The 23671-nt window shown below is 52.3% G+C and overlaps 1 protein-coding gene across 3 annotated transcripts in view; it reads left to right on the forward strand.

The window, feature by feature from the left end:
- The window catches only part of Clk3 (CDC like kinase 3), a 78085-nt gene that overhangs the window by 39876 nt on the left and 14538 nt on the right, over window positions 1-23671 (forward strand). Inside the window, exons 5-9 of one of the 3 annotated variants that reach the window (XM_027923640.2) lie at window positions 1039-1222; window positions 2821-3110; window positions 3238-3492; window positions 5041-5139; window positions 19513-19598. In XM_027923640.2, the coding sequence (XP_027779441.2) occupies window positions 1039-1222; window positions 2821-3110; window positions 3238-3492; window positions 5041-5139; window positions 19513-19598 (914 nt within the window). Of the gene's footprint in view, window positions 1-1038; window positions 1223-2820; window positions 3111-3237; window positions 3493-5040; window positions 5140-6905; window positions 9468-19512; window positions 19599-23671 lie in introns of those variants that run through there. The other 2 variants (XM_071608463.1, XM_027923646.2) reach the window with 2 other exon arrangements.

The raw sequence follows: 23671 nt of genomic DNA on the forward strand, positions 1-23671 counted from the left end.
ACCAGAGAGCTCAGTGTGTCCTCAGTGAGATGGGGGCAGGCAGGGGAGGTACGCGAAAAGCAGCAGCAGCCTGTGTACAGTAAAAGGAGTTTGCCATCAAAAGGCAACAAGTCTTGTACTCTGCCCTGGACGGTGACCCTTCCCTGTGGAATTCTCCCCTCTGACCTATAGATCATTAATCCCGAGGCTGCCAAATGACAGTCATCCATCACGCCTCCTGACGAGCATCCCAGCCGGCTGTGAAGGGACCCCAGTACCGCCCTCCCTTCCATCCCCTGGTGCTCATTAGTAGCCCTTCCTGCCCGGTGCCAGGTTTCCTAATCAAGTCCCTGGCTCCTCTCACTTCCCCTCGGGGCTATTGGGCGGAAGCTGTTCTGACCCTCCCTCTTTCAGAGGCCAGAGAGGGGGTGGGGTGATTAGTGGAAAGAGAATTGTTGAGTGGCTTTTCATTCCCCTGGAGATCTGTTTGTCCAGCAGCTCCTTTGACATGGTGAGGCACACAGGAAAGAAAGAAACCATGTCTCCATCCTGTAGCAGGAGGGGAGAAGTAGGCAGGCAGTATGCAAACTGTTAACAAACTGCTACCAGGGAGTAACAGGGATCTAGCCAGGTGTATGATCAGGAAGGGCCTCTCCTTCCAGGGAGTCAGGATAAGGCCTGCCAGAGGAAGCAGCCCCTGAGTAGAGTCCAGATGCTCCAGAGGAGTATAAATTGCCAAATCATTAGGAAATAATCTGGAATTGTATTGCAAACAGACAACCCCACTGAATTCATCTAGTCCTGCCCTCTTATTTACAGATGGGAAAACAGATCCAGAGAAGCTAAGTGTCTTGCCTAAGGCCACTTACCCTGGGAGTTGGACCTGTCCTTCTCATCCTAAAGAGAATCAACAGCTAGTCTGACAGCTTTCAGGTTTGGGGAGTTTGAGTTAAATCACACTTCTAAGCAGATTCATGAACAGTGTTTCCATCTCAGCTAAGTGTGAGCATACGTAGGCATCTTTCTCAGCCCTGTCTTTCTCTTATTATATGATCACAGGGACCCCCATCAACCGGATCCCCATCATGGCCAAGCAGATCCTGGATCTATACATGCTGTATAAGCTGGTGACAGAGAAGGGGGGCCTGGTGGAGATCATTAACAAGAAGATCTGGAGGGAGATCACCAAAGGCCTGAACCTGCCCACGTCTATCACCAGCGCCGCCTTTACCCTCAGGACCCAGTGAGTGACCAGGGCTGGGGAAGGAGGTGGAAGCTAGAGAAAGGGGATGTTTTAGCCCAGAGCTGGAGGAGGAAGGAAGGACATTCCATTACACAGTTAACAGGAGGAATGGAATTCCTGAAACAGTGAGGAGCTTTAGAGATGAATCTCACACTAGACCAGGTAACAGTGAGAGTCACCCTAACCCAGGGTCTTCTGTGTACTGGTACTTTACCATTCTCTTTATTTAAACCTTTGTCTTGTGAAGTATACATTTCCCTAATTTCTATATTATAAAAACTAAGTCTTTGAGGTTGAATGATTTGGTCAAGACTATACCAGCCAATAAGTGGTAGAGTTGAGATTCAGGCCTGGGTGTCTGTCTATCTCTAAAATCCACACTCTTTCCAGAGTATCGCCTCCCAAACAGCACTTGCGCCACAAGTGGCTCTTCTTACCTGACACTCAGCTTGCAGTCAGGCTTCATGGTATCACTGACCTATTTTTGTCACTATTTGAGTTAGTTTCAAAAGTCACAGAAGCAGTAGAACCACGAGTAGCACTAGAGAATGAAGGCCAGAGAGAAATCTGTTCTTTGGGAACACTCTGGAAGTTGCTATGTAAAGAATAGGGAATGAACAGCTGACACATCAGTTTGGTAGTATGTCATGGTCTTGTTGAAAGGTAGAAGCATCTTATCTGTTGGAACTATTCCAGTAGAAGTTGGGAACAGAGCAATGGCCAGAATAGCAAGGTTTGTAGGGAGAGAATTACTTCTTGGGGCACTTGACACAAAGAAGGACATTACTTCTAGGTCCCAAGCACAGCGGAAGAAGTGTTTCTATCTATCAAAATGTTAAGATCAAGGAGTCAGGCCTGGGTGTCTATCTCTAAAATCCACACTCTTTCCAGAATATTGCCTCCCAAACAGCACTTGCACCACAAGGGACCTCATTTCTCTCAGGGCCCTGAAAAGGCACCAAAACAAATGTGAAAATGTTAGTTAAGATGTTGCTGATTTCCCTTAATGACCAGTGCTTCAGATTTGAGCAATGTTTAGAATTAAGTAGCAGTTAAAGGGGCCTTAAATCAGCCTGTCCAGTGATCCCAAACTTTTCTCTTCCACTAAGTACACCAACGTGCCCTAGAGCTTGCCTAACAGAGGCTGCTTCCAGAAACGTAACAGCTTCGCCTGGGCAGTCTCTGATGCTGTGTTCTGGGGTTTGTTTGGGTTTTGTTTGTTTGTTTGTTTTGTTTTGTTTTGGTACTGGGGTTGAACCCAGGAGCTCTTAACTACTGAGCCACATCCCCAGCCCTTTTTATTTATTTATTTGTATGTTTAATTGTTTACTTATTTTTTGTGGTGCTGGAAATTGAACCCAGGGCCTTGTGCATGTGAGGCAAGCATTCTACCAACTGAGCTATATCCCCAGACCCCTTTTTTATATTTTATTAGAGACAGGGTTTCACTGAATTGCTTAGTGCATCACTAAGTTGCTCAGGCTGGCTTTGAACTCATGATCCTCCTGCCTCAGCCTGCTAAGCCACTGGGATTACAGGCGTGCCCCACATGTCGGGCTGTTCTGGGTTATTCTTTTTGCTTGCTTCCTTCCCCACAGGTATATGAAGTATCTCTATGCCTATGAGTGTGAGAAGAAAGCCTTGAGCTCCCCAGCTGAGCTCCAGGCAGCCATTGATGGCAACCGGAGAGAGGGCCGTCGGCCCAGCTACAGCTCCTCTCTCTTTGGCTACTCACCTGCTGCTGCTGCTGCTGCTACTGCTGCCGCTACTGGGGCTCCAGCCCTTCTCTCACCACCCAAGATTCGCTTCCCCATCCTTGGGCTTGGCTCCAGCAGTGGCACCAATACCAGTAGCCCTCGGATATCCCCAGCATCCACTCTCAGGAAAGGTCAGCAGGGCCCTTGGGGGAAGAGGGAAGGGAAGAAAGAAGGGAGCCCAGTTTCTCTGTGTCCCAAGATGGGGTTGTTGGGTGGGAAGGGTGATCGTGTATTGGTCTAGTTCCACTTCCTTCGCAGGTGATGGAGTCCCAGTGACTACAGTGCCTGTGCCAAATCGCCTGGCTGTGCCCATGACTTTGGCAAGCCAGCAGGCCAGTACCCGGACTGCCACACTAGAGCAGCTGCGAGAGCGACTGGAGTCAGGAGAGCCTCCTGAGAAGAAGGCTTCAAGGCTATCAGAGGAGGAGCAGCGCCTGGTGCAGCAGGCCTTCCAGCGCAACTTCTTCAGCATGGCACGGCAGCTCCCCATGAAGATTAAGATCAATGGCAGGGGTGAGTGCCAGACTCAGGGCTCAGTCTTCCCTTCCTGATGCGTGCCAAACCCAACTCCATTAGAGTTTCATTCACATCTCCTGGGACTGGGCAGGCAATGAGGTAAAGTACATAATCCTGACCTAGAAGGGTCCCCTTCAGATCTGCCTTCCAGGTCCCAAAAGAGAACCACATGGAGTTTCTTTGGCAACTAATATCTATGTTCATCAAGCTGAGGTTTTCTAGGGAACCAGAAGTTGCTTCAGGCAGTGCCCTGGGAAGTCAAAGACAGCTGCTGTCTCTTTCCCACCCACCTTTTGATCTGTCTAAATTAAAGGGCTTGGCCTACCCCCCTGTACCTCATAGGATATAGGCCAGAGCAGGGTACTGTGGTCTGGCCTTCTGGTCTGGGAGGAAAATACACTTGTTGTTCCTAAGGCTCAACAAAGGGTCAGCAGGGAAACATCAGAGTGCTGGAGGCCATCAGGAATAAGAAGTAGGAAATACAAGTTTGGCGATATAAGTGACATCTTTCCCCTTCCCCTCTACATCTTTCTAGTGGCCCACCTTCTCTTTTTCCAAAAAACTATCTCCATTTTCCTTATTCCTCTTTCTCCCCTTTCACCTCACACTCCTGTTCTTTGCCATTCTTGCTGTGACTCTGTCTCACAGCAGACATGCATAAGCATGTCCTGGAAGGAGTCAGGTGTGAAGAGAGCTAGTGCAGATTCCAGCGCAGCCAATCCCTACCCACTGTTCCTGGGTGAGGAGCAGAAGGAAGCTAGATGGTAACAGCCATTTCAGGGGCCTGCCGCCCTGTTCCTGTACAAAGCCAGAGGCAAACAGAAAGGCAGCTCACTTGGAAGAATTCTTGGTGCTCTGTGTGTTGTAGAGACAGAGTCCCTATGTGCTAGCTGACCAGGTATTGAGAACATACACATCTAACCCTGATGATTTACAATCAAGGGGCAAGGGACAGGGTAAGTCCTCAAGAATCAAGGCTGAGTTTTGTTGGTCTCTGATTTCCTACACCCAGTGTCTAATGGGTACTCATAGTTTGCCAAATCACCCCAAGAGTATTAGTGCACAACTGTAGAACTGGCCAGCCTGCCTGCTGACTGTGATCCCTTCTCTCCAAGAACAGAGGGGAAAAGAACTGGTTCACTGAGTAACTGGGTGCAGTGGCACATGCCTGTTCTCCCAGTGACCTGGGAGGCTGAGGGAGAAGGATCACAAGTTTAAAGCCAGCCTCAGTAACCTATCAAGACCCTGTCTGAATAAAATGACTATATGAGTATGGCTTAGTGGTTTAGTGCCCCTGGGTTCAATTCTGGTACCAAAAAAAAAAAAAAGAAAGAAAGAAAGAAAGAACTGGTTCACTGGAGAAAGTCAGTAGTGGGAAGCTGACTGAGCCTGGTTCCCTCTCACACTGTGTGTTCAGGAGGTGGTTATGTAGGTGCTTTCTAATGGTGTGAGGCCTTGAGTCAGGGGTTGCCAAGAAGCACCAGAGAGAACAGTAGGAGCATAATAGGAGGCTTGACCAGACTTGCTTCTCCCTTTCACCACCAGAAGACAGAGCAGATGCCTCGACTGCAGCCCTGAACCTGACCACAAGCAGCATTGGGAGCATTAACATGTCTGTGGACATCGATGGCACTACCTATGCAGGTAGGCCCTAGAGTCCTGGAAGATGCCCACACAGTGGCAGCCAGCAGCAGTTCAGTTCCCTGACTGGCCCTGCTTCCTTTCACATTGTCTCAGTTCCAAAGGTAAAGGGGTTCTTCTGGACTACAGAAGAATAAAGGATGCTGAAGGATGCCACCCCCCACATTGACAGACACCCTTCATCTAACTCTTTTTTGGTTGATGGTTGATTAATTGAAGAAATCATTTATGTGAGGATTCATAATCAATACTACATTAGTGCCTTTAAACATTGTAGTAACTTACAAGTTAAGTTAGTGCCCACCAAGAATGTGTCTTGCAATACATGCATCTTCTTTCTCTGACCGTAACACACACTCATATTACATTATGTGTCATTCCCTTTCTTTAAAATGGACCACGGGTTGAGACCCTGGCAAAGAAGTCTAACTGCAGCACGATCAATCTACATTTTTATGAATTCTTCCCCAGTCTTTTTCAGTTGTTGCTAAACCTAATTTACCAACAGTTTTTTGTTTGTTGGTTGGTTTTGTACCTTTACTGAGCCTCTTTAAAGTGTTCAGCTTCATATTCATAGAAACAGCAGTTCTTTTCCACTGCCATTCCAGTGGTTTAGGGACCACCTTGGGAACAAGTCCAGCTGAGTGTTGGTAAGTACAACTATCATTAGGGGCCACAAGGCCTGGGCTAGGTGTCACTTGCCTGTTTTACCCAGGATGTAAAAGAGTGTCAGCCAGCCTGGAGAGGCATCCAGTACAGAGGCTTTAAAGCCCTACAGCTGCACCTTCTATCAAAACTGGCGGTGTAGCTGGTTGTGATGGTGCATACCTGTAATCTTAGTGACACCCTGTCTGAGAAAATAAAAAGGGCAGGGGATGAAGCTCTGTGCTAAAGCACCCCTGGATTAAATCTCCACTTCCAAAAACAACAACAAACAACTGGAGGTGCTTTCCCAGGGCTTTGCCTGTTTGAATGCTTCTGTTCTGGAGCTACACCCACCATACACACTGCACCACCATGCAGGCCCCATGGGCCCCTCATGCTGTAGGTCTCTGGTGGGCTACCTACCACCAGCATCGGGGACAGGGCCTTTCCCCACCCTTCTAGTGCTTTTCTCTTCCCCAGCTCCTCCCCTGTTCTTGCTGGCACCACTAAAGTAGAGTCCCTGGAGGCCTCCTCTCCTCTCTCACCCAGGTTCCTCTCACTCCCCAAAGAATACTCTGATATCCCTCTCCTGCCCAAAATTTTCAAGGCCTCCATGGCCCTTGCAAACCACACCACCTTGCCTGCGCATCTCTCCAACCCCATCTGCTATAGCCCTGGCCATCACTACCCCTTGGTTGTCCCACACACTTCAACCAGCCCTTGTCAGTTTGCACCTCTCCCTGCTATGTCTGTGTCTCAGATTCTCTGGCCATGCTTTTCTTCACTTGGCCACTTTTCCCTCTTCCAGTAGCCCAGGCTCACTCTCCTGCTGGATCCTTTCACATCCTACCCTCCCTTGCCCTCCAAACCCTCTCCAGTGTTCCCACAACACTGGCTACACTGGTCTCAGAGCATTTGTAATGTTCTAGCGAAGTTACTGTTTCTTCTCTGTCCCCTAAGCAGTGTGTGAGCACAGGAAGGCAGGACAGTGTGTGGGCTTCTGTTGGCACCTTGCATTGTATGGAGAGCAGAGCATACTTAGGGTTAGACCTGCAGTCAGTCAGTCCTTGTTGAACTGAGTCCGCTGTCTCTTCAGCCCACACTGCTTCTCCTCCCCACCTTAGGTGTGCTGTTTGCCCAGAAACCAGTGGTCCACCTCATTGCAGGCTCTGCTCCCCAGAGCATCGGCAGCAGTGCCAGCAGCAGCAGCAGCAGCTCTCACTGCTCACCAAGTCCTACCTCATCACGGGGCACCCCCAGTGCAGAGCCCTCCACCAGCTGGTCCCTCTGACGGGCAGCACCCAGCTACCCACTCCCTACTCCTGCCGAGAGTGAAGGAAGTTGATGCACAGAAGTTACCTCATCTCACGGAGCCCACATCAAACACCATTTGGCCAGACGTTGAGAGTTTGGACATGACCGTCTGTCCAGGCTCCTTTCAGGTCCTGCTGTTCTCTGGGGACAGGGAGAGGCTAGAGGGTGGGACAGGTCAGCGTTGTCCAATCAGGGATTGACCTGGAGAACTGGGCAGAGGTCTGGGTGTCCAGCTTTCTCTAGGGTTCCCCGGCCACCTCCCATCCCGGGGCACAGTGTATCGACAATCTGAAAGCCGACACAGGGCTGGAGGCCCTCCATATCCCTTCCCCTTTAATTTATTTCCTTTTCCCTGCCTTCTACCATCACCCCAACTCCACTGCTCTCTTCCTTGACCCAGTCCCCCAGTTTTAAAATCCCTTGTGGTGCTGCTAGGAGCCAAGAGCGTGCCTTCCTGGCTCTTGTCTGCAGAGCATGGGATGGGGCCCTCCCAGCCCACCTAGCCTACTGTTTGGTTCCTGGAGGGTGGGTCCCTCAAATCCAAGTTTTTTTTTTGAATCAGTACTCAGGATCCTATATCCCCTTTTAAAGGGCCTGAGAAAGAGCATGTGAGAACAGACTTCAGTCCCAGGGCCTCCAGGCAGCTGCTGAAGAGAAGCAGAGCTTAGGCTGCCTAGGCCCTGGCACCCACTTCACACGGATCCTCTTCTGACCCTCCCAAACCTCAGGCTCCCCACTTGCCCTTGTTGGCCAGCACTCCCAAGACAACCCATTTGTCCCTGGCTCCTGTCATCGTCTCTTGGGGCCATCTCAGCCCCACTAGCCCCAGACGTGCTGATGTCAGGTTCACTGAAATACCTCAGATTTGTAATTGTTGATGTTTGATTCTTCAGGAAGTATTTGCATCTCTGAAATCTTTTTTATATGTGTTTTTCTGACTTTTTGTTTTTTATTTTTAAATTGTTATTGTTGTTGCTGTTGTTGTAGCACCAAAGAAATGAGAGCGGATCACCCCAGCCAGATGAGGCTCAGTAGCCAGCCCTGGCTCAGTAGCCAGCCCCTCCAGCCCTGCCCAGGCCCCAGCCCACAGGCCAGGCGGGAGCAGGTGGGATGACTCAGGGATCACTGTGGTGGGAGGGAGGGGCAGATGGAGAGGCCCACTCTTGCTGGCTGCTTCTGAAGAGGGCCTTGACTCCTATGTTCTGCCGCCCTCTGCTCCAGCTGACAGGGTAGGGCAGGACATCTCTCCTCACTCAGCATTCCCACCTCAGGACATGAAGTGGCTGTGGGCCCTGCTGGTGGCCAAGCTACCAGGGAACGAGGAAATGCTAAGAGAGCTCCTTCTCTTCTCTTGGCTCCCGCTGCTCCTGTGTGGTAAAGAAGGCGTGATGCTTGCACAAGGCTCGCCTCTCGGCCAGAAGAGTTCACTGGAACACCACCCACAAGAACTCCCTGGGTGGTGGCAGTGGAGACCACAGCATGGCCTATACTTGGTCCTATCTAGGGAAAGAAAGGGAAATCAAAAGCTTGCACGCAAGACATACCTCAACCTGGTAAGCAGCCGCTCTGCTGACCTGCATCTCCTCTTCCCTCCCCCGGCCTTCCACACATCTGCACATGTGTGCACACACACGTGTTCACACATGTACACGCACGCATTCTCACATTTACACACATTCGCATATTTTCACACACACTTACATGCACACATTTACTCATACACATGGGCACAGCCCATCCCCTGGGGGCTGCCCCTCTGGCCTCAGAAGCCTCTCCCGCCAGGCACATGCCAGGTGTGGGCAGAGAAGGGCATCTGGAATCTGGTGCCAGTGAGAAACCCAGGTGGCTGATTCTGGACCCACTTGAGAGAGTCTCAGACATTTGGCCAATGTATCTTTCTCAGGGTTTGGTCACAAAAGAATGGACTCTTCCCACCCAGAAGATGCAGGGTCAGTGTACTGGGTTTTTCTAGCATTGAACCCTTTCCCTTTCCTCAGGCATCATGCTGACCTGTCCCTCCGAGTGCCCTCACTCTTTCCTAAGGCCAGCAGCAGGGGCTCAGCCAGAAAGTGTGAGAGTAGAGGCACTAGCTGGTGCCCCAGCATCCACGCTCTGAGCCAAGCAGAGCTTTCCCTGGAGGTTCAGTCCTTGAAGGCCACATGGGAGGCAGTTGGCCAGAGCAACTCTGTCCCCTCCCCTTTCCCATCTTATATGTATTTTAACCAGGAAAAATGTGATAGCACATGGGTAGCCTAGGCAGTGAATAAATACCTCAGACATCCTCTTGCAGCAAGTGTCTATATGTTGTGGTTATTTTCTATCTTACATGTTCTTGAATGTTTATATTTCAATAAAACTCTACCTCTTCACAAGCAGGTCTCTCTCTTGCTTTGAGTGACTCTTGCACGGGGTGAAGTCCTTCAGTGTGAAAAGGGAGCAAGGGAGCTGCTCCTCTGGTCCCCTGGCTTCTCTGAACCTTCTCCCCTGCACTGCTCACCTATCATCCCCAGAGCATCTACTCTCAGGTTATCAGCTGTTTTAGCAGTGTACTCTATCATTGTGTAGTCACCAAAGCTGATTCCATTAGGGTTACCTCATTGTCCTGACAGGCATAGGGCCAGGGGATCACCTCTTTAACTTAGCATGCTCCTGCTGAACTGCTAGATGAGATGCCAAGGGAAAAGACATGGCATCTAGACAAAGACTTGTTCTTTGGCATGTGGTATAACACAGACTCTATATGAACAGTCGACAGTGGACAGGTGGAAGCTGGAGCAACTCACCTGGGAATCTCTGGAGGTCTTCCCAGGAAGTGCCATTATATGTGGAAGAACCAGCTGGAGATGTTTAGGAAGAGCCTTTCCAGCAGGGAACTGATGGGTATGGAAATGCAGTGGCATCAGAGAATCTGGTGTTGGACTAGCCAGTGCCAAGGGTCAGAGGAGTGGGAGTGGTGGGGGATTGGGAAAAGATAGACTCCAGGCTAAAGGATTTGGTACCATCTTCTGAGAATCAGAGGCTGTGTTTTAGCCAGAGTTCAGGTTTAGAAAGGCTCTTCTAAGCCAGGTGAAGTAACATATCTATAATCCTAGCAACTCGGGTGCTGTGGCAGGAGAATCCCAAGCTTGAGGCTAGCCTGGGCAACTTAGCGAAGACCTCATCTCAAAAGGGCTGGGGGTATAGTTCCATGGTAGAGCACTTGCCTAGCACATTCAAGGCCCTGGGTTTGATCACCAGCGCCACATACAAAAAAAGTGCTTGAAGCATCTCCCCATAAACTCTGCCTGATGTGCTTCCTTTCGGGGAGAAGAAGGGGCCAGCCAGCATGCTAACCAGACAGAGGAAGAGCACCCAGGACTTTTTGTCCCCTGGTCTCCACTGTGCCATGCTGCCCCCAGCCAGAGGTCACTGGGTGGCAGCTCCAAGAAAAGCTTTCCCAACTACCCTCATCGGGCCACACCATCACCTGTCTACCAGGATTAGACCACACGCCCTGGGAGCTGAGGGCTGAGGGCACAGTGGTGAAGCCTAGGAATGACTAGCCTAATTGCCATGACAGAAAAGGGGAAACCCCCTAAGGCTACCCCTCTGCCTGCAGGAAAAGAAGGCTACCAGGTCTCTGAAATGGGAGTGGAGGTCATTGCCATGAAGGAAAGGAGAAATGGTGTCTGAGGGGCTTATGAAAGGAGCTTTGGGATCACTGCTGGGAAGAGGAAACAAAGGAGTAGCCAGAACAGGAAGAGCAGGGAGAGGGTACCCAGCTGGTGGTTGGCCCTCCACAGGAGTTAGGGATCCAAGCAAGATACACAAGGCCAAGAGGGGATGAGCGCTGTGGCACACAGGAGTAGTCCCAGTACTCGGGAAGCTGAGGCTGGAGCATCTTTTGAACCCAGGAGTTTACAGTCAGCCCAAGGAACATAATGAAGCCCCATCTATATATATATATATATATATATATATATATATATATATATATATATATATATATATATATATATATATATCCAAAGGGATAGAAGGGTAGGTGATCTTTGACAAGCCCCTGGCCTTCCCTTCATTGGGGGTGGGTCCTCTGTGTGTCAGGGAGACATACAGGAGTTGGGGCTATATGAGGCCAGAGGACTGAAGGGGGAGGCAGGAGGCTAGTTGGGAGCAGCACTGGGGATGTCTGTCTTCTCCATGCATGAGACCCCCTTGGATGAACTATAATTTCTCCATCCCAATTCCACTTTCTCCATTTACTGTCACTGAAATCCAGCTCTTTCCACATGGTGAAAATCAGGACAACTGATAGGTCCCAAGTTTTATGTGTCTGGTCTTCAGCCCATGAGGGACTAGCCCTGCTCCAATCAGTGATCCAGGCAGGGGCCCACATGGCCAGTTGGGCTCGATACCCAGCCTTGGAGCAATCATGTGAAGCTGGGTTGGCATCTTGGAAACCCCAGAAGAGAAGGACAGGGTGACATGAAGCCTCATCCTCACAATGCTGCTTCAGTCTAGAGTAGATGGAAGGAGGGTTCTGGGTATGGAGCCTGGCTGACAAGAGTTCTATAGGGGAGGAAGTGCAAAGCAGAATGGGAGAGGAGTTCATGTGAAGAAGAGTATCCAGATGACCTTGAAGGAGAGACACAGCCTAAGCCAAACTTGCCTGTGGCTATTGAGGACAGTCGTGCTATCAAGCTCAGAATATGAAGTATGATAGACGAAAACGCCTTTCTGGGACAGGTTAGGGGGCTAGGGGCTTGGCTGTTGTTTTGCCATGTGACCTAGGGCAAGTCACTGCCCATCTCTCCCTGTCTGTGAAATGGTAATTGTGATGTGATCTGAGGCATAAGTGAATAACTCACTGAAATGTCTGAAGCCCAGTGCCCAAGGCCTTCAGCTGTAAGACCAAGGGGGTGCTGGTGGGCACATTGATGGCACTGTACCAATGATGCCCTATAAGGACGCTAGTACCCCCAATGGCCACTCCCCTCCCAGCTCTACTCCTAGCCACAGAATGCCCTGGGAAAGGGCCAGGTGGCCTTATTTGAAAGTCAGAAATCTTAACATTGTGCCAATATGGACATTTCAGTCCCATAGGTAGGCAGGGGACAGGGAGAGGTTTCTGATAGGGAGACCTCTGACTGCAGTTGCCTAGCACAAACCCTGACAGACATAAACACAGGAGCCTGCTCCTCCCTGAGGAATCCCTGCGCACTCTTGGCTCTTCGAGATCTCTCAATTCAGTCCCTCCATGCCAGGACTACCCCGCTTGCTGGCAGTGGGCCAGGGACTGACCTCAATCTCTTGAGCTGCACTACGAGGCTGTGAATCTGTACCCTGGTGCACCTGGCCATGGTCTCCATGTTGCCTGGGCATGTCCCCTGGCTCCCAGCTGTTCTCAGGTGCTCCTCTTCTCTGGCTCAGAGGCTGGAGCTGGAATCTGAGACAGATGAGCAGAGGCAGACTCCACGTGGTACTAAGAGGCTGCAGCTTCTAGGCATGGGGTAGCTCTGGCTCTGCCAGGAAGAGGGAAGCCAGCCAAGCTCCTTCTGGAAGGACCCTCCCAGCCTTCTATTTTCCCTCGAAGTTGTCAATGAGGAGACCAAGGCACAAAGGAACTAGACCTGGGTCCCACAAGGAGGGGTCACTCTTGCCCCTTTGGAGGGCTATAAATGCAACCTGCAGGGATTTTTAATTGGCTGGAGCCTTCCAGTGCCCTTCAGTGGCCCTGACTCTTTTCCTAAGGTACCTGAAGAGGAGCTGGATCAGAGACAGGAGCCCTGCCCCATGGAGCTCCTCCCCACAGTCCTCAAAGCTGAAGACCTCATAGCGGAATAGCTTCCAAGCACAAGCAAACACTGCCTCCACTCAGTGGCTGTGTCACATTGGTGATCCTGAGCAGCTGATCACAGCAATGTCCTGTTTCTGAGTTTAGTAAGAAGGCAAATGAAGGCTTGATTATTGCACACTAGGCAAAAGGGACTTCGTAACTCAAACTTATGGGTCATAGGTATGTGTGCACAGCTCTATGGCTTTAGTTCCAGCTCAACCCACCTGGACCCCAGGTAGAGGGGAAATAGGGAACCAGGAAAACAAGCCCTGAACCAGGCACAAACATACTATCCCATGCAATCCTCATATAAATCCTATATGCAGGGACTGTCGTTGTTCCCATTTTAGAGATGAGGAAGCAGACTTAGCAAAGGCAGGACTTGCTTTCACTCCCCAAGCAGGTAAGCAACACACAGTGCAGCATGGGATTGTGCAGTGGTCTGAAGACCACCCTCCTCCAGCTAACACCCAGGCCCAGGAACCTAGACGTCCTGACTCCCTGCACCCCCAGAACCCACCTGCCTGCCCTCTAGCTTCTTCCCTGTATCCCTCATCAGGGAGAAAGAAGACATGTGAGGAGAGACGTGGGGCCCAGGTCCAGGAGCACACCCCCACACCTGCTGCCCTAGCCCCACCCTTCCTCCTGAGGGCATGAGAAGACTTGTGTCTCCAATCCTGTAAGGGATTATAAGGCCTGCCAAATGCTCCCTGAGGGAAAGCAGTGTCCCACACCCCTGCCCTGTGACCTCATTTTTCCAGAGGCCCCAGCTGCTCAGGGAGCCAACTGGAGCTGGGAGAGAGGTAGTGAGCCCACTCTCAGGGTCTTGGCAGGATCTTGACTGACCCAGTGTGGGGAAGGGAAGGTGATGGCTAGCTGGGCACCAAAGATTGGACCTGGGGAAGCCGGTAGGACTCTGCAGGCCTGGGCCATGCAGAATTGGAGTATTGCTGTTGAGTACCTGGCCCTGAGCAGCTTCTGGCACCCACTGTTGAGCCTCCAGCTAGGAGTCTCCAGCTTCTAGCATATCCTAGACCTTGTGGAGCTCAGTCTACATCTGAGCCAGCTCCATGCCCACCGCTTGCAGGAAGTCTGGGCCAGAGAGCAGCAGGGTTGGCTCTCATTTTAATTTGGTCCTTCCCCAAGGATATAGCCACATCCTGGATCTACAGCCCCATTCTCTTAAGACTATGCCTTTCCCCAAAGAAGGGGCCATAATAGGAGCATCAGGTACAGAGCTGATGGAACAGTACTGGGAGAGAGAGCAAAATGACTAATTTCCAAATTGTACAGGTAACTAAAGATCTAGAGTGCTTGCCCCAAACCCTCTGTGCTTCACTTAATTAACTCTTTCCTTTTACCTCTGAGTCCCAAAGTATCCAGTCCTTCAATATTCCCTGTGTACCTAGTGCTGCCCAGAGCCCAGGTTTCCAGGTAGTCCTCTATTTCTAGGTCCTGCCCTGTCTCCCTCTAGCCCCCTCCCAGGGTCACCTCTGAGAAAGTGTGAAGCCATGGCAGCCTGTGTTTCTGGGCCAAGGATGAGTCTAGGCTCAACCCTTGGCCCTTAATGGAGACATCTCTATGCTGACTCCTGGGTCCCACAAGACAGTTACTCCACCCTATCCCCTTCCTTTTGGACCCAGGCCCTACCTTCCCTCCTCCAGGTAGTCTTGAGCTCAGCTCTTTCAGATTCCTGGAAACAGGGGCCCAATGTGTCTTTAAGAGGGCAAAGAGAGACCAAAGCTGCATCCTCTGCAGAGGAGATCCCACCCTCAGCCCTTGTTGCCAGCTGGACCTTTGGGAAGGCAACTTCCTTCCTTCTTTCCTTCCTTGTTTCTCCTCCCTTTATTTTGTAGTACTGGGGATTGAACCCGGGATGTCCTACCTCTGAGCAACATCCCTTCCCTTTTTACAAATTTTTATTTTGAGCAGGGTCTTGCTAAATTTCTGAGGCTGGCCTTAAGCTTGTAATCCTTCTGCCTCACCCTCCTGAGTAGCTGGGATTATGGGGTGTGCCACCATCCCAGGCACCACCACCCCGTTCTAAATATCGTTAGTCCAACCAAAGTCAGTAGATTGATGTGTGGAGGCACAAGCCCAGTTCTCTGGAGCTGGGGAGACTGTAACCCTGGGACAGTAACCCAGTGAGTACATTGAATAGGGCAATAGGGTCTCTGAATGTTAAAACTGCTTGGAGTCCCTTCAGTGCAGCTCCCAATGTATAGATGGGATCCTAAGCCTTGGAGACAAGGGGCTTAGGCACAGCCACTGGGCCAGTCTGACAGAACTGAGACAGGAACCTCCATCGGTGTTGGTAGAAACCCTACTTCATGATGGGCCCAGGAAAAGTTCCACCACACGCACTCACACTCGCAGCCTGAGTGGGCTCAGCCAGCACTCACTCAGGGGAAATGCCAGTGTGGTCCCCAGAGAGAAGCCAAGCTGTGCCCAGGCTTCCACCGGAGGTTGGGTGGGGCCCACTTTCCACTTCCACTCGCAGACTCCTGGAGTTGGCCTGGGGCCTCTACTGGGGCCTGTCCCTGTGGGAAAAGGACAGATGGTGAGGACTTGAGAGCATCTGGACTGCTTCAGGAGTGACTTCCCTTCCTTCTGATTGGCTGGATTATTCAGATTCTCAGGTCCCTGTACCTTGGGTGTGGTCAGGATCAGGCCAGGATGACCTGGGGACATCCAATACTTGACCCTAGCAGTTGATATTAAATTTCAGTGCCAGCAGCAGCTGAAATGCTGCTCCTGCCCACAGCATCGGTTACAGCCTGGGGTCCATTTGTGAGGAGATGAGCTACTGCACCCCAAAGGCCCTACACTGCTGGACCTAAACTCCAGGCACTATAGAGATCAGTGTAGGGACCCATTATACAGATGAGGAAGCTAAGGCCCCAGGAGGAGAAGGGTCTGGTGACTATGGCAGAGCCTGGGCCTCCCATTGTTTTGCACTAGACCCCTGATTTCAGATTTGGGAAGGGGCTTTAGTGTCCTCAGGAAGTGTTCACTGGGGGCCCTGATCCCACATGAGTTCTTCCTCACCCCATCTCACACTTCTCAATCCCAGCAGCCATCTGGTCATTCTCCTTCTCCGGAGTCTGTGTCCTACTTCTGTGGCTGGCCAGGTAGGAGCCGTGAGGGGACAGATTGTGTCCCCATCTGACAGGACCCCCTTTCCTCTCATACCCACAGGCACTCCCATAGAGTCTTGGATTTGGCAGGGTCCAACCTGGCCCCTGCCTGCCTCAACTTCAGCCAGTATTTGGAGGAGGTGCTGGGGGCTTCCTGAGCATTGCCCCACCCGCTGCTCATGAATCTTCCTCCTAAACACATTCTGGACTCTCTGCTGCTGTGTGAAAGTCCTGGGGTCACAGGAGGAGCAAAATAATATGAGAGCAGCTGGGTCCCAAGTCATACCCAAGATGCCCAACAGGAAAGTAGCAGGAAGCAAGTTAGGAGATGTTGTGGGCTGAATTGTGTCCACCTGCACCCCCTGCAAAAAAAAAAAAAAAGATGTGGAAGTCCCCGAGGCTTCTGAATATGAACTTATTTGAAGATAGAATCTTTACACAGGTAAACAGGCTAAAATGAGGTCATGAGACTAGGACTTAATTCAGTGTGACTGGGGTCCTTATAAAAAGGGAACGTGATCAAAGACTCACACTTGGAGAATGCCATGCAGAGATGAAGGCAGAGACCAGGATGAGTCACATACAACCTCAGGAATATCAACCATTCCCAGGAACCACCAGGAGCTAGGGGAGGGGCCTGGAACAGATCCTTCTCACAGTCCTCAAGAGGAGCTAGCCCTGCCCTGTGACACTTTGATGTGAATTTGTAGCTTTCAGAACTGGGAGATAATCCATCTGCCAGGGCTACTCTGTCTCTGGAGTCTCTGCAGTTCTTCCTCTTTAAATTTCAGGGCAACTGCCACGTGTACCAGCAAGCCTTCCAATACTCAGCCACCTCCTCACGAAGCCCAGGACATGATTCTTGCTTCTCAAGTTCTTTCCCGAAGAAAACTAGCACCTCCAGGACCTGGAGTGTGCTGAGAGAAATGGAGCAGTCTGGGTATAGCATGGACTTCAGATCACCCTACTCCATTGTTTTTCAGTGATTTCTCTGCAAGTTAGATGTCCTCACCATGTCTTGTTGGGAAGAGGGGTGGGGCAGAAAGGCCTTTTTCAGGGCTCCCTGCCCACCCTAAACCCAAAAGAGCCAGACTGGGACAATAAAGAGCACTCATACACAGAGAAGAGAGTTGAGCTCTGGCTGTGTGATTTCAGGTTTGGGGCTCTGGACCCTTCCCCGATCCAAACCATAACAGAGAGTGGCCCAGCTCCTGCCAACAGTCATTTCACCCAATGTAAGACCAGGGCACCCATCTTGGCCTAGCTTAAACCCAGGGATGGGCCTAAGCAGCCACCTACCAGGCCTCCTGGCCTAGTGCTATCAACCCACAGAGCTGCTAGCAGCACGAACATCTCCCCAAGTAGCCAGGCATGTCTGTCTCTAAGGCCTGCATATGGCCCCCAACACCTTCTACTCCCCCTGCAGCTGCTCCAGCTGCTCTGAGAAAGTCCCTAGTCATTAGTGGCTCCAGCTCAGATCTTCTGAGAATCTCTTGGTTACCTGAAAGACCCTGCCTAACCAGAGTGGTGGCTCAGCCTCTGTCAGGATGGACTCAGCCTTGACCCAGACCTTTACCTATAGAGTCCCTCCCTTCTAGACTACCTTTGATCCTCTTCTGGAACCCTTCCAGAAGTCCTCCTATGACCACCCAACCTTCAGAGGCATCTCCACACACCAAGTGTTGACTATGGACTCGTGCCAGGCTGCACACCAGCCATGTGTGCCAGCTATGCGGACTTCCCCGGTGCACTGCGCTCCAAGTTGCGCTGTGTGGAAGCCCTACCCCAGTCTGTCTTTCTAGTCATTCTTTTTTTCTACCATGTCCCTAGAACTCATTGCTCAACCTCAGAGTCCCCCAGCAACAGGGCCAGCCTCCCTTGTCTCTGTCAACCACATGGGGCTGCTCCTGCCCACTGTAGTGACCTGAATGAGCATTAGCACCTGCTCTTGCAGGAGGGCTATATCTTGAGCTTGATCAGGGGTCTCAGCAGCCCCCAGGGAGATTCTAAACCCTGAAGCACCTGGTCCTCATCCCAGCTCTGCTCCTGGATCTGCAGGCCTGGCCCCAGTGACTCCAGTAAACACTCAGTATAGGATTCTGGTACCTCCTCCCAGCCTCAACACACTAGGTGGTCTTGGTAGACCCCTGGTGCCTCCAAGAGACATGTTGTGGCAGGGGCCTCACTCCAACTCAAGTTATGGCCCCAAACAAGCTCTTCCCTACCCGCTGGTCTCAGATTCTCCATCTAGCCAGATGGTCTTGGGGTCTTCTCAAGTGCTGGGGGGATCCCTGTCAGGCTGGACAGAAGCCCTCACATTGCCCTCCTTCTCCACCTACTGCTCCAAGAATGAAGATCAGAGAGTAAAGTATAGGGCAGGGTTGAAAGTACAGTAGGGTAATTGTTCCATGCACCCACTTGGAGTGGCTCTGCTATTATCTCGACCCCAGAGGTCCCTAGGCTGGGCTCTGCAACAAGGAGCACATATGGTCCAAATTCGGCTAAGCCTTTTCCACCTCTGTCTGCAATAGTAAGATCCTGGGGTCAGAAGGGCATGTCTGCCTTTCTTCTGACACTCTATTCCTGCCCACATGACTCTCCATCCCTCACTTGTCTTCTATGACCTGGTCTGGCTTTTTCCACTCCTCCTGTCCTTGGGATCCCCACAACTGGTGCCTCTTCTGCTCCAGGTGGCCCAGGAAGCATTCCACCTTCTGGGGGGGGGGGATGCTAAAGGCAGCATGGAACCCCTGGGGAGGGCTGGTCCAGCCTCCCTATCCCCACCAGTCAGGGTAGAGTCTGCAGCCTCTGATAAAGCAGACAGACTCCAACCAAGGGCCCTGCTGCCAGCCAGAATGAGTCTGAACACTGGCTTAAATATAAGGAACTTGTGGCCCAACGCTCTGGGGACCTACTCAGCTCTTATCTTATTACTACAGGCTCTAGATGTGCTGGCATGAGACATACTACCTTTCCTCCCCAGCTGCTGATGACTTCAGAGCTTAAAGCAGTAAGAGAACTGGGGAAGCAGCTGTGGAATGCTAGAGAGTAGGAAGGCACGAGAGGATGGGTTGTCAACTGGGTCCTGAGGGTCATCCAGGCCTTTAGGAAGCAGTGGATCCAGGAGGTTAGCTATCGGCTGAGAAACTGGGTCACTAAAGGCTTGAGTATCTAACCTGGGCTGTACCCTCACACAGCGCAGGGATGACCTCCCCAAGAAGCCTCATCTTGCACAGCTCCCTGTCCTTCTCTGGGAACTGCCACTTTCATCAGGAGACTGAACTTCTAAGGAAGCTCTCCTATCACTGAGCACAGGGACCCTGGCCCTTCTTCTGCTTCCAGCTGGTACCCAGCCACACCTAGCACATGCCTCTCCGACACACCGCACACCTCCAGGAGTGCTACCCAGAGATGACTCTGCTCAACATCCCTGTTGGTGACTCCATTCTCCTCTTTCTCCTTCAGATGCCCCAGGCCCTGGCAAACCTTCTCTTGAGAATATGATACCAGATGTGGGCACCAGCCCTGAGCATTCCAGAGATTTTGGCCTGGTAAGGAGAACTTGTTAGTTCAGATCTCCTTGGGGCTGCAGAAAGGCAAAAAGGACATGGGGGAGAGCATGGGAACCTCACTTTCTGCTTCAGAACAGCAGCTCACACTGAGCCTAACTGAGTCCCAGCCTGCATTCCTGCCTCTGCAGCACCTGGGCTTGCTCCAAGGGATTCCAGTGCTGTCTGAAAGTGGCTGACCAGCTAAGCCCACTGCCACCTGCTCTCTGCAAGCTGCACTTGCAGCTCCCTCTTTATCCATATCCAGTCCCACTCTGGAGCTCTTTCTGAGCACCTGCCACCGAGAGAGGAACCAGGCTTCAGAATAGGCCCTGCCATGGTGGGGTGCCGTGACTAATTCTCCATATGCACCTGCACCCTTCAGTGGGGTTCAGTGGATGGACATAGTCTAGTGGCCAGAGGTGTCAGCTGAAGACATGTGACAGGGCTAAGCATCAGGTCTATGGGCTCTGTCACAGTGAGCTCTGCAAGCAGGGCTTAATCCTGACCCCTGGCCCCAGAGTCCCTCTGTTGATTTGGACTTTGAATAAACACTAGCCTCAAATTCACTAACCAGTTCTCAAATCCAAGTTTCTGTGAATTGTGGTGCTCACTACAGGCAGCCATATGGTCAATAAGCATGATCTTGTTTAATCCGCACTGGCAGCCAGTGTGTGTATGTGGGGGAAACAGAAGCTCTGAGGGGAGGTCAAATGGCCCAGATCATGTGGGAGTCCAGGGGACCTGGAATTCCCAGGGACCTGGAATTCCCACCAATGCAGCATCCTGGCATCAGAACCTACCCTCTCCCACCCCTGCTGCTCCACAGTGCTCCTCCTCCCAGCATGGGAGTCTGGAAATGGCAGCCATTAGGGGAACATTTGGGGGCCTCTACAATTTAGCTTTAGAGATTTTGGCCTGGTAAGAACTCGTTAGTTCAGATCTCCTTGGGGCTGCAGAAAGGCAAAAAGGACATGGGGGAGAGCATGGGAACCTCACTTTCTGCTTCAGAACAGCAGCTCACACTGAGCCTGGCTGAGTCCCAGCCTGCATTCCTGCCTCTGCAGCACCTGGGCTTGCTCCAAGGGGATCAGAAGCCTTCACATCAGGTCACTACTCTGGCACCTTTCTCGATTCCATAGCTTCAGGGGGCCTGATCCCCATGCTCATCACTTGGTGAGGGAACTCATGGGGTAGACAAGAGCAATTGGCTGGCTTTACCACCCCCTACTCTTCAACACCACCTTCTTCACCTTCAGGGTCTGGGCCCAATCCTGCCACTGCCCTCCCACTCCCAGGCACCAGGCATTCTGCTCCAGCTCTGCAAGGGCCAAAGGAAGTGTGTCTCCATCTGAGCAGGGGGGACCCTGGTCACCTCTGACATCCCTGCATCAATCCCAGACTTGTCACACCTCCCATTCCCACTTGGGGCCCAGATTCCTGCAGCCCTTCTTGATCCAGTTGTCTCCCTATGTGTCACCACCTCCCAAGACCTCAATGAAGGCTGGCACCTGGTCTCACCTCCCACACCCTGGCACAGCACCTACAACTCCATCCTACCTAGGTATTCCTTCCCAGGTAGCGGTGAGGAGCTTTCCATGGCAGCCTGTGCCCTGACTCAATCTGAGCTGAGCTTCACTTAGTTTCAGAGGGGCTCACAGTGGGTAGAACTGGGGGGTGGGTATTGGCCATATTTTGGGGGCATGTTGAGCCAAGACAGGGTGGCACCCCATGCTGTAAGAGAAGCCTGACTCAAAGGAAGTCAGGGAGGAGCCTGACTTCCTTTTCAGGATTCCAGGAGGGCTTTCCAGGGAGTGACCTTGGGGCTGAGACTCAAAGGAGAATCAGCTGTGCTCAGGGAAGGCAGAGATGAATGTGGCAGACAAGAAGAGCACCAGTACAGCAGGACTAGGGTTCAGAGTCCAGGAACCTGGGGATAAAAGGGAGACCAAGAGGTGCAAGAGGAGCTGTGGGATTTGCATGAAAACAGGGCAGGAGCATCTCTCTGGTGCCTTGGATCCCGCTGCAGACTTCAACCACGCAGAAAGGACTTGATGACTACAGGGCTGGAGACTGGAGAAAGCATGGGTTGGAGGGGCAGGAGTTGTGGAGCAGCTTCCTCTGGGGGTGGCCCCAACCTGGAGCTCCCCTCTCAGCAAGGAGCACTGGAGGGGTGGAGGAGTAGGACTGGAGTAGTTACCAAAAATTCACATGGGGTTGTCGCTCTGAAAGGTGTGAGTTCTTTTAGGAAGAAATAAACAAGGAATGAAACTCTACTGGTAAACTCTCAAGCAGGAAGACCTCCAGACTGCAATGTTCCAGGGTGGAATGGGGCTGGGAGATGACTCCTGTCCCACCTCAGGGAAAGAGTGCTTCTTTGTTGCTGGGAGGCAGGGACTCCTGGATTCCACAAGGTAGGAGGACTGGTGAGAAGACTGCCTAACTCACCCCATCAGAGCCTGGCGCCTGGGGCAGGGTGAGGGACAGAATCCTCTCTGAAGACTTCTGTCCTAGCGCAGATGCAGATATGGTTTGGTGTCCTGCAGCCATGGAAACTGCAAGCAACACTGAGCGGTGTGGGAAGAGTCTTCCCGCCTCTTCTGATGGGAAGCAATACTGCTGTTGTGGACCAGGCCTCTAGATCCCTGAGGGGCGGGATCTAGAGGCCGGCACAGTTGGGCTCTGGGTTACCGAAGTACACACTGAAGTGACTCCTAAATGTCTATATTGTGAGGGTCGGGAGTGGCGGTGGTTGGGTGCATTTGATTGGAAGGGTACTCGGGGGGTCGGTCTTGATGCTGCACTAAGCTTTTAATTTCTGTTGTTTACTTCAGGTGGGCGTGGTGCAGCATGGCGGAGGTTTTTACCCAAGGGGTTATCACTCAAGTAATAATCCTCCAAACCCCAACTTCGGGAAGAGTAAGAAGCCGCGACTGCGGCTCCGGAGGATGGGTATACTGCCACAGAGCCTACGGGGCCGCTCATCCCCAGTCCTCAGTGGAAAGGGAACCGGCGGACCCGCGCCCTGGCGGTGCTGGGGAAACCCCAGCTGTACCCGTGGAGCCGGCCCGAGGAGGGGCGGGGCCTGGAGGTACACTACACCGGGGCACTCCACTCCGAGCCTGCAGTCTGGCGCCCCTGGCCCTCGCGTAGCGTGGGGCAATTAGGCGCCCCGCCCGCCCGCTTGGCTGAGCGACGCCGGGGGCGGGGACGCCACTGCGGGAGCGGGCGGGGCGCGCACGCTCACAAAGTGAGGTTTCCCAAAAGACCCCAACCTGTTTTCGCCTCTGGAAATGTGCCTAGTACTCCCCTTGGCCCTGATCTAGCGCGGGCCAGCAGGTGGACGGGGTTTAGTTGGCCCCACACTCAAGGCCACTGTCAAAGGGGGTCTTCGAGTTACTCGTTGAAGAAGCGGCAGGGCATGGGGCTTGGGTTCGGCAGGAGTTTAAGTAAGAATCAGTGCTCATGGCAGTAAGACGCCCCAATGGAGTTCAAATAAAAGGGGGACGTCCTCTTCCCCAGACCACTGCCCCGCCAAGGGACCCCGCCGTCTTGGCTCGCTCATGGGTGTCCTCCCAGAATCTGCTCTGCAAGCACGAGCGATCTTGGGCGTGCCGCCACGGCTTTCAAAAAACCCGCACAAACCGAGAGAATGTGGTTTGATTCTTTCACTTAAGCGGAGTCGCGTCCCACTTCTCGGAACCCCGACGCAAGAGCCTCTGTCGTGTGCTCTCCAGGTCGCAGGGAAACAATGCCAGTCCTCTCCGCGCGCAGGCGGACACGGCGGGGCAGCGACAGCGGAGAGGGCAGAGCCTGGTAGTCGACCGGGCTCCACCTTTTGGCTCCAAGCGCCCTGTCAGCCGGGGACGCGCACCTATCCGGCTTTTAGGGACTACGTGCGTCGAGACACGGCGTGGAGGGCCGGGCCGCTGCCCGGAATGTCCCTTCGGCCCTCCCGGAACTAGTCTTCACAGCTGCAGCACCGGCCGGAGCAGAGGAGGCTGGTCCCCCAGAGCCTCCGAGTTGGGTGCTAGAGCGGCCAGGCCTCTGGGCCAGGTCGAGCCCGGGACGACTAC

This window comes from Marmota flaviventris, chromosome 2, assembly GCF_047511675.1.
Source record: "Marmota flaviventris isolate mMarFla1 chromosome 2, mMarFla1.hap1, whole genome shotgun sequence".
NCBI lineage: Eukaryota > Metazoa > Chordata > Mammalia > Rodentia > Sciuridae > Marmota > Marmota flaviventris.